The sequence below is a fragment of the Clupea harengus genome, unplaced genomic scaffold (assembly GCF_900700415.2).
Source record: "Clupea harengus unplaced genomic scaffold, Ch_v2.0.2, whole genome shotgun sequence".
Classification (NCBI taxonomy): Eukaryota; Metazoa; Chordata; class Actinopteri; order Clupeiformes; family Clupeidae; genus Clupea; species Clupea harengus.
The window spans coordinates 14,646-24,980 of NW_024880412.1; the positions used below are offsets into that span (position 1 = coordinate 14,646).

At 46.3% G+C, this 10,335-nt stretch overlaps 1 protein-coding gene across 4 annotated transcripts; it reads left to right on the forward strand.

The window, feature by feature from the left end:
• Positions 1-495: 495 nt before the first annotated feature.
• Positions 496-10,326, forward strand: LOC122132078 (selenocysteine insertion sequence-binding protein 2-like). 4 transcript variants are annotated; one of them, XM_042706842.1, is made up of 11 exons: positions 496-730; positions 1,373-1,411; positions 5,772-5,962; positions 7,060-7,387; positions 7,497-7,671; positions 8,227-8,477; positions 8,953-8,977; positions 9,067-9,176; positions 9,557-9,709; positions 9,869-9,958; positions 10,048-10,326. In XM_042706842.1, exons 1-11 carry the CDS (start codon positions 710-712, stop codon positions 10,234-10,236), a joined length of 1,572 nt encoding a protein of 523 aa, XP_042562776.1. In that variant the 5' UTR covers positions 496-709; the 3' UTR covers positions 10,237-10,326. The 4 variants fall into 4 exon arrangements, with proteins under 4 accessions (XP_042562776.1, XP_042562778.1, XP_042562779.1 ...); XM_042706845.1 differs by having other exon boundaries at positions 500-844; positions 10,048-10,325; XM_042706843.1 differs by having other exon boundaries at positions 500-730; positions 9,566-9,709; positions 10,048-10,325.
• Positions 10,327-10,335: the final 9 nt, after the last annotated feature.

The following is a 10,335-nucleotide window of genomic DNA, read 5'->3' on the forward strand; positions in this document are numbered from 1 at the left end:
TTTCATAAATATGTTTCAGTCCTGAACCTTTTTTTTTAATGGAAGCAGTCAGGACAGTGAAGTGAGTCAATTTACTTATAACCACATACTACTTCTCAGATTCTACTACCTTTTCGGTACTCTTCTCATCACATGCAGCAGACTGCATCAGGTATTTTTGCACACTTCTTTCAATTTCTGCCGCTCCTTTTCTGCACTGCCGGCCGCGGGTTTCCTCTCTGTTTTGGTTGATGGCAAACCCCTCATTGGAATTAAAGGTAGCACCAAATGTGGCCCTGCAGCTCAGATGACTTATTAAATATCTGTATAGGCTATATAATTTCTAAGGGGTTGGGAAAGGAAAATGAAAACAAAAACAACAACAAAAAACACCGGCTTCCCGAACTTCCCGACGGCCAGTCCAGTCCGAGCCTGTTTACCGCAATTAATTATATTATATAGGCTAATAAGAGTACTGATGTGGTTGGCCTACTAGTCAGAGCAGTTGACCTTGCACGGCTTCCGTACCAGATGACTCCCACTTTACGTTTTGCTGCGACGGTCCAATGAAGAGCAGCTAGCAACAGTGATGCTTCAACATTTACTACTTCGCCGACGGGGTGTGTTTTCCCTTAGTAGCCCAGTATAAACAATGATGAAATTAACTGCAAAGACATCCTGACATCCACAACATAATCAATGTGGGTCCATCACAGTTTCGGTGACCGACATGGACACAAGTGACAGCAAGGTAAATTTAATTTTTTTGCTAGGGTGCATAAGTGGATGCCTTTTTCTTGCCGAAGAAGCTATGGTTAGCTAGCTAGCTACAAGTAACGTAAGATCCCTTCTGCGGTAAACGTCAGTAGGTATTAGCTGTTGTTGATTGTCAAAAGCCATTTGGTTGTTTAACTATGTCTGAAACGATAACGGCAAACTAATGTTAGTTGTATGAGCTGTTTACATGATCTTGCCTTGTTAACTGTACTGCAAAAGAGATTATATCCTGCAACGTAACATTCGCTATGGAATAGCAAACCCACCAGCTAACGCTAGCAAACTAGCTTCTGTCACTGATGCGTCTGATGGGCTATTTCTGAATTTAGTAGTGTTTCCATGTAAGCTTTTCCAAAATTGTGTTAAATTCCAGTTGTGATATTCTAGTTAATTAGACGAAACATTTGTTAAATATGTTCTATACAGTTGTCTAGCTGGACCAACTACATTGCTAGCAATGTTTGAAAGCTAATGTTTCCTAGTTAGCCAGCTAAGTTTTGTATAGGTAACGTTATGCCCTCTCAAATTGAAACAGTGGTGTTGAGCTTGGGATAAAGTTGGTTCGCTAGCTGTCGTCAGACACGATAGTATTTTCCTTACTTGATGTATTATGCAGTTTCAGTGTAATTCAACTGGTGAGAACAACTATTACCAGGTATGTATACCGTCTGTAACTCCCTTTGTACAATTAAGGTGAATAACATTAGCTAGCGATACAGTGTTCACTTCTGAGTGGCTAGCAGTTTGTCTTGGAAAAATAAATGGTATCGTGCTAATTTACCGACGAACCGAGAGATCTGTCTCATGGTGAACAGTAACATTAACGTAACTTAGCTATATGATGGTAAAGTGACATTCTGTGTTTTGGCGTTACCCACAGCTTCCTGTGGTTAACTCGGCGACTCCACTAGGACAGCGATATTTCTGATGAAGTTATAATGCATATGATTGTGTGTCAAGACATTTTGTTCATATTACCCATCATGCCATTTATAATCCCTTTGATCTGTGGTTATGACAGCCAGTGCCTATTCAGCTAAATTGCAGAATAGGCAGAAACCGTCAGAAACATATTCACATAGCTTCGTGCGATACGTATTGTATGGGTTGAATGGCATTCAATTGGGAGTCTTCATTATGTCATGATTTATAGTGGAAGGCTCCTTACAGTTAAGAGAGTGTCGTGCGAAATTGTTCCTGCTGTGCAGTTGGTTATGTTGTAAGTACATAGGATGCCATGTTATTTCTGCTATCAAACTTGAACACTGATTCGAACAGGCTGTAGTAGCATCAACATTAATAGCCAATTTCTTCATTCCTGTAAGTCTAGAAGACTTGATTTACAAGATTTACAAGCAGTGTTGTGGATCAAAGTATGATTTACAGCAGCAATTATCATTAGGCGTTGAATACAGCAAATAAGCTATTATTCAGTGATTGTCTACAATGCATCCTCATCTATCTTGATGTATTTCTATTTTGAAACTTGGAGCTGGCTCAGATCTTTTTTGTCCTGGTTTGTTCCTATGTCATATTGAAAGTGTGTACAGGGGCTTGTGCTAGGAGTTGGAGATGGTCTGAATTCCTATGTTTGTGACTTCCATATCATTTTCTAATTTAGAGCACATGCTGCCCCCCACACCCCCCTTCCCACGATTCTCTCTCTGCCTGCCTTCATGTTCATCTTGCCCCACCTCTCTGTATATTCCTACTGTCATTATACTGTACAAGAACAAGAGCTCCTCTGTTCTGTTGAGAAAGTTGAAACAATGATGGAGAGACAAAGGGCTGGAAAGACAAATGGCAAATCGCCCACCCTCATCTCCACATCAGTGTCTGCTCCGCTTGTCCCCCCCATGCACATCTGGGGCTGACTTCAGTGCCACCCTGACAATTACCCCTTTGCACCCCGACACGGACTGCCCCTGCATTACAGCCTCAAACAATCAAAAGCCTAACGCTCTCTCTGAATGAAGAATAGGGACGAATCAAAGGCATTCTTCTTTTTCATTCCTTCTGAAATAGAAGAATGCCTTCTTTTTCCAGTCTCCCTCACCGCAGCACACACACACACACACACACACACACACACACACCTTAGGAGGAGACGCTAGGCCTAAGTGTTTTTTTTGCAGCACATATTAGGCCTCTGGCACTAATCATGCCTCACCCATGTATGTTATGTAATTAGCTTACCCTGTGTTAGCGACCTTAGAATGCTTAGTTTAGCGCTGTGCTTAATCCTGAGGCCAGCTCTATGCTTTTAACAATTAAGCATTCAATTCCTAGTGATTGATGAGATTTTGTTTCCTCTCAACATCTTATCTTAGTCCATTTGCATTTAGCATTTTGTGAGTTGGTCCCCTTCGCATTCTCAGCGCCATAGATTTTCACTAAGAGGAAAGGAATTACTTAGGTTATTTCATATTTTCAGCTCCAGGTTGGCCTTGATCTGATCCATGGCTATATAGCAAGTCCAGGAATACAGCACATAGTCCGGTTGTTGGGCCCAAAGACTGAGACAGTGCTACCCACAGACTATAGCACTGGTGAACAATGCCTGCCTGTATATAGTTTGAATTATAGATGCATTATGCATTCACAGTAGCTGTTGGAAAAAGCGTCCTTTTGTATTTTGAACCCAGTCAACTCAACTGTAGGTTGATACAGATCAGCAGTGTTAGTGGTGGGCTAGCCCTGCATCTTTGTTTCAGTGGCTTACCATCCTGTCTGATACGATCTGCTGAGTCTCTGCTGCTCTCTCTGCTGTAGTTTCACCACACCCTCTTCAGTGCTGGCCCATTGGGACTGTCTGTCTGACCCCGTCTAGGCCTTGTGTTGCCCTTTCACCCTGGAATGGGCAGGTTGATGAAAATCGGGTTTCTGCAGTTAGCCCATTGTCCAGTGAAATGCTCGTCAGATACAAAGTGAATTGAAGGTTCATTAAATCTATAATAAGACCAATGGAATGAATAATACAGACTAATGAAATAAAGGGTTTGCCCATATTAATGTAGTAGTGAAGAACTTACTTAATCAGCTGCTCAGTAGTAGACTAGACCGGTAGTTAGCTGACAATGTAGGGAAAGTGTGTCCATCGAATTTACCGTACACTCAAAATGCAGCTATAGTTATCCATTTCTCGAGTTACGCTTCAACCGTGGTAATTTATGCATGTTGTCGACCTCAATTAAATAAAAAATATGATTCCACGTTAAGTGTAGTGCATATTTTCTAGTCAAGAATGTTAGCCCCGACTTCAGACATGTTACCTGGTGTAGATGGCTTTCTGGATGTATCAATCTCCTGACATTATTAGTCTGGGCAGTATTATTACATCAAAGTCCTGGTGTACTTACCTGGTGTACTTACCAGGTGTACTTACCTGGTGTTCTTACCTGGTGTTCTTACCTGGTGTTCTTACCAGGTGTTATATGCAGGAAAATATGTTAGATTCCTTGTGCTATTAGTTGACTATTGGATGACTAGGCTATATTGATTTGTCATTTAGCAGTATGGGAGAAATTCATCAAGACGACCAACATTTTCTCCTCTTGAAAAACATAAAACCCATGAGACGTGTAGCATTGACGCAAATGACAACAACATTTCAGAAAGTCAGGTGTTGTGTGGAATTACTCATGACCTTTAGATGGTCAGATTCAACCTTTTCACATAGCCACAGTTTCCAGTGCAGTAGGCTGTGTGCCTGGGGATCTTACTGTTGACGACACGGTCATCACTGACGGAACTTTGCAATGACAGAACACGGAAGCAGAACCACGCACTGATTGCCATCATGCAAACATCAAAGCACTGAAGTCATCACGTCACGCCCCTGTCACGTATCTGTCTTCCTTTAGGGTTTACTGCTCTGTTTTCCCCAGTCATTGTCTGATTAGGCGACTGTCTAAAAGTAGACCTATGTTTTTGTTGGTGATTGTAAATGGCGTGAGGCGCGGTCGGAGGTGTTTTGTCTGGTCTTCCTACTGCTGTTGCGTAACTTGGTCAATTATTAGCCTCATCTGTGCGACATGTGGAGTAGCTTGTTGACTGCCGCGTTTTTATGACCGCTAATGTACGTCATGGGTGCTGTGTCAGAAGGGCAGTATCCAGGAGGACCAAAGTTCTCCTCCAGGCTTTGAAGAGGTCAGCTGGTGGTCATTTGCTGTTTCTTGTGTACACCTATTGACCCCGAGTTAGCTGTAGTTTTAGACCCGTGTGCGTATGTGAATAGTGTGCTGTTCCTCTTGTTTCATTTAGACTAGCTCAAAGGGCCAGGGAGTGAGATTCAGCTCAATTATTCAACCCCCCCCCCCCCGTCTGTGAAAGTGAGAAATCCCCGTGTGAAAAGAAATCTAGGGCTCCGACACTTGACTCTAGGTTCTTACCTTCGACTGTTTGGAATTGGAATAGGAATAGTGTGATGTGAGTGAGCGGTGGAATCTCAGTCACCAGGACAACAGGGTAGCCAGCACTTCTGCCATTGGCACTGAAGGGACAGGATGAGTAGGAGTTGACACATGAGCTCAGGTCCAGCTCAACCCAGAGACCTAATGCAGTTCCTTTTTTCCCTTGAAAAATGTATATGGGTCGTACTCGCAGTTTGGTGTTCCAATGAGTCCTGTTGGCAAAGTGTTTACACTTACCTGTGATAGGTTGAAAGGAACTCTTCTCGCTTGGCTGCTTTGTTCCCAGTGGCTTGTAAGATGCTCTGAAAAGGAAAAAGGCTCTGTCTGTAATGTTTTCTGAAGTGTTGTGTCATTACCTTGCTCTCTTGTACAGCATGAACCACTTTTGTGTACCTGCCACACCTTTTATGTCTTAACTGATGGCACATGCTAAAAATAGGCTGTATGCAAACAAGGCCTTAAATGCTCCTACAATGAGTGGCACATTTTTTTTAGTATGACTATTTCTTCATCTGGATGACTTTGACCTTGCAACCTAAAGCAATATGAAGGCTGTGATTGAGACTGATTGATTAACCGTGCTGCACCCTTTCTTGCCCTCAGGATGTGAAGCTTTCTGCCGAAGTGGAGCCGTTCATCCCTCAGAAGAAAGGTCTTGATTCTGCCCTAGTCACCATGAGCTTGTCCGGAGAGGGTGGAGGGGGTGGGGGTGGAGGCAGTGGGGTCGAACCCACCCCCATCCCCAGCTACCTTATCACCTGCTATCCCTTCGTCCAGGAGAACCAGCCCAATAGGTGGGCCTAACATTCTGGCCACAAACAACACTCTGTTCAGTTTCAAGCACTCCACTTATGTTGGGGTTATAGCTATTATTGTAATTATTGATTGTAGTATGTAGCAGATTGTGTTCATTTTGTGTTTATGTTTTTCTGCATTAATTCTGCCTTGACATGGTTGTAAGGGGACAAACATAGAGGGGAAATCATCTGCACGTAAGCCGGTGGGATCATGGAAAGCAGACAGCCCATAGGAAAACAGATGTCATGCTCACTCAAATCTCCTCAGAGGAACTTACAGTTCCTATAAGGGCTCAGTCACCAGCGTCAACAAACTCTAACTTTCCCAAGAGAGCTCTTATATCCACTAGAAAGTCATAAGTAAACATATTTCCTTTTCATTCACGAGCTCCGAAGCACAAACTTGATTGCGTTTGTTTTGTTTTTTTAGCTTTCACAATGTAGATTGCCATCAGATGAATCCAATAGTTTGCTTGGAAACTGTGGGCTTCTGTTGTAGTTTATTATGTCAAGAACTCTGGGCTCCCCAGTGGAGAGAGGAGCACAGTCATGCGGTCGTCTGAGCTCGCAGTGCGATGTGTTATATCCTGAGCACATCCGCCCGCCCGCCCGCCCGCCCGCCCGCCCGCCCTCCCTCCCCTTTCCTTCCTCTCCAGTTTGAATACCAGGAAATGCCCACTTTAGACCCCTAGCTGTGAACATGTCTGCTGGATGTTTATCAGTGCAGTGGCACGTTATCTGGCCCAGAACGCCAGCACTGTGTAAAGTCATTGACCATGATGCAGTTTTGAATGATTATCTGATGCAACGATAATTCTACTCCGAAGACAGGATGGGTGCGTCATCTGTTTTTTTTTTTTTATATGAAGATGTGAACTTTTATAGGAAGTGTTAAAGGGGTGGTTTGCCACAGAATTGCCACTGATGAAAAACTAGGCCAGGAGCCTAAAAATGTGAAGAGTAACTGCGGTTCACTAGGATCAGAAATGTTCATATATGTTCAAGCTCATATATGTGTGTGGTCATAAGTATTTGTGTACACACACGTCTGATTCAGCCCGTTGACCTCCTGCTTCCCTCTCCTGTGCTTCCAGGCAGCTCCCCATGTACAGCAGTGACATGCGCTGGCAGCAGCCCAACCCCAGCCCTGCGGGGGGCCCGTACCTGGCCTACCCCATCCTGTCCTCGCCACAGCCCCCCGTCTCCAACGATTACGCCTACTACCAGATCATGCAGGCCCCATGCCCTCAGATGATGGGCTTCTACCAGCCTTTCCCCACTCCCTATGGAGGCCCGGTCCAGCCCGGCGTGGTCAATCCTGTCTCCGCCGACTGCAGTGAGCGCCTCCCGCCCCCCAGCCAGACGTTTGGGCTGGCCAACCAGAGAGGGAGGGGCTTGACCCGATCTACTGCCCCGCCTAAGGTAAGACCCAACAGTGCATTAGAAATGAGATGGCACGTGTAAGAAGTAAGTAGCATGAGGCTCTGTACATGGCCAAGTGCCTTCACCAGGCTTGCTCTTTTGTGTTCAGCCACAGCCCATGCTTCAGCCCATGCTTCAGCCCATGCTTCAGCCCATGCTTCAGCCCATGCGAGCGAAGAGAATGCCCCCGCGTAGGGACGTGGCTGTGCAGAAGGAGGGGGGCGTGTCAGGCCCGGATGGCAGGCAGAAGACCGTGCTGCTGGTGGACGCAGCGCAGCAGACAGGTAGGAGACCGCTGACTCCAGCCTGCATGACTAAGGCCCATAGTGTTCCACAGGAAATCTCTCTGGCCATCCTGCCCTGAGATTCACTAGAGGCTTGCGTGAGGTGTCAGAAACTGACGCGAGATATGAAAGTATTGATGTACTGTGATGCAACATTGGAAATGCCACTTCTAGATTTCTGCTACTGGTAATAATAAACAATTGGGCAGGTGGTTTCCTGCAGGCATGGTCCATGATGATCTTATCAGTGGTTCGGATAATGAGATGATACACTACACCAATGCATCCTGTAGAACCTGTGTCACTACAATCACATGCCACTCTACAGAAATATGCCACCGGGTGTGCTTTGGAAAAGTAGCTGGTTTCAGGCTTAAGGTTTTTTGCATCACGTCATTTGAAGGAAGTGCCAAGCAGTTCTGGTAAAGTCCTCCTGCTGTTGACAGAGTGGTTAAGAGGAGGAGACGTGAGTGGAAGAATGCAGTCCTTCCACTCTGTGTGAAGCGTGGTCGGAAACGATACTGACGATGTCCTGATGCTCTCTCTTCTCTGCAGATTTCCCTGGCGAGGCTAGCGGGCGGAATGTGCCAGAGTGTGCCAGCCCGCAGTCGTGGAAAAGCAAGCCCCGCCGCCGCCGACCCTCCCACCCGGCCGAGTCCTCCAGCGAGCAGGGTGCCAGCGAGGCCGACATCGACAGTGACAGTGGTTACTGCAGCCCCAAACACAACCAGGCTGCTGCTGCTGCTGCTGCTGCTTCCTTACTCCCTGCCTCCCGACCCGGAGAGCCCCCTACTGCCGCTCCATCGGTACTCCCCTCACCTCCATCACCATCACAGCAGCCCACAGTAGATCACTCATACACATTCTCACACACTCGCATACACACCCCCCTGACCTTTGATCCTAATCAGACATCTTGACCTCACATGGTTCATACAGACGACGCTAAGGGGCCTCCAGTATACTTGTAGTTTGTGGGACAATTTCCCCAGGTGTTCCAATGGCTGGAGTATAGTGTGAACATAGTGGTCCATAATATCTGGCCCTAGAGATGTGTCCTCTCAAGGGGAAACGATAATGAAATGAGACCTGTATTTACTTGCTTCTTAATCCCCCCTATTTGATTCATCAAATGAGCTCCGTATATGCCAAGATCAGCATATTCTGAAATATGATTGAGAAATGCAAACAAAGCTCATCAAATATGAATTCTTTGGTCCTCTGACATAGAAAATGTGTGTAGATCATCACATTTGAATCACTCTGTGTTTTTCTCCACAGGCCGTTGAAACTGGTGTGATGACGGGTAAGGCTTTTGACTTCACAGAAGTTTTGGTTGTAATAGAGGTTCTGTTTTGTGCGTGCGCACTCTAAAGCTGTGTATTTGTTTGACAGCTGTGAGCTGGGTGAATGTGGCCTCTCAGGCTGGCCAGAAGCCTTGGGGAGACAGAAACCCCCCCTTCCACAGACCAGCCAAGCCCCCGGAGAAGAGGACCTTCCCCCAAGTAAGAGACCACTGCATTTCACCGCTGCTTTGGTCTGCAACTAGGGCATGTTGACCTTCCTTAAATATAATGCTAAGTATTAGTGGTACCTAGTATGCAACAGAATACAGTATGAAAAAATCCTATAAGAAATTTGAGAAAGTGTGATGTATGTCCATGATCTGTCTCTCTCACGGTTGTGAGCATGTCAGCAACAGCAAGTTTGGTTTCCCTTGTCTAAGTGTGTGTGTGTGTGTGTGTGTGTGTGTGTGTGTGTGTGTGTGTGTGTGTGTGTGTGTGTGTGTGTGTGTGTGTGTGTGTGTGTGTGTGTGTGTGTGTGTGTGTGTGTGTGTGTGTGTGTGTGTGTGTGTGTGTGTGTGTGTGTGTGTGTGTTCTGTGAGGATCTCCAGGTGGGCTACCAGGGTCATGGGTCCCCAATGGGAGCTGCCCCAGACAAGAGTGTGTGCGGACCAAAGAGGCTGCAGCAGGGCACAGTGCAGCCCGCACCTCAGATCCCAGGCACGGAGCTCACCCCAGAGCCGCTCTACTTCGAGGTGAGAATAGAATCTATTTATAATCAGCCTGCCGACCGAGGTATCAGAGCTGGAGAATGTACCAAGGGCACAGCGCTGATTGCTTTAGAAGAACAATCAGAGGTGTTTTTGACTCCGGAAGCTTCTGGGTTAATAAGGTGTCTTTGTCTCCATCACCAGGATGAAGATGAGTTTCCTGAGCTGGCCAGCGGCGGGGCTCCTGTGCGGAACAAACCGGAACCGGTCCAGCCCAAGATGCCCAAAGGCCTGGTGAGTGTGACGGGGTGCCATTAGGAGCAGCCCAAAAAGACACAACGACACCACATTGTGTTTTACAACCTGTGTCGTTACTTTTTCAGCTGGAGAACCTGCTGGAGAACTCGCCCATCAACATTGTCCAGACGCCCATCCCCATCACCACATCCGTCCCAAAGAGAGCCAAGAGCCAGAGGAAGAAGGCCCTCGCCGCCGCCCTGGCCACCGCCCAGGAGTACTCCGAGATCAGCATGGAGCAGAAGAAGCTCCAGGTCCGCACACACGACCTCTGACCTTTAATCACAAAACGCAAACATCATACTGAAGTAGTGTGGAAACTCAACAGAGGCGCAACGCTGCTGTAAAGAAGGGCAGCGTTCAGTTGATTGATT

Bases quoted from the DNA above. Each gene is read 5' to 3' on its own strand.
- LOC122132078 (XM_042706842.1), top strand. From the start codon at position 710: ATGGACACAAGTGACAGCAAG. The intron at 7,672-8,226 runs GTAGGAGACCGC...TCTTCTCTGCAG, and splicing joins GGACGCAGCGCAGCAGACAG to ATTTCCCTGGCGAGGCTAGC. The intron at 9,710-9,868 runs GTGAGAATAGAA...CTCCATCACCAG, and splicing joins CAGAGCCGCTCTACTTCGAG to GATGAAGATGAGTTTCCTGA.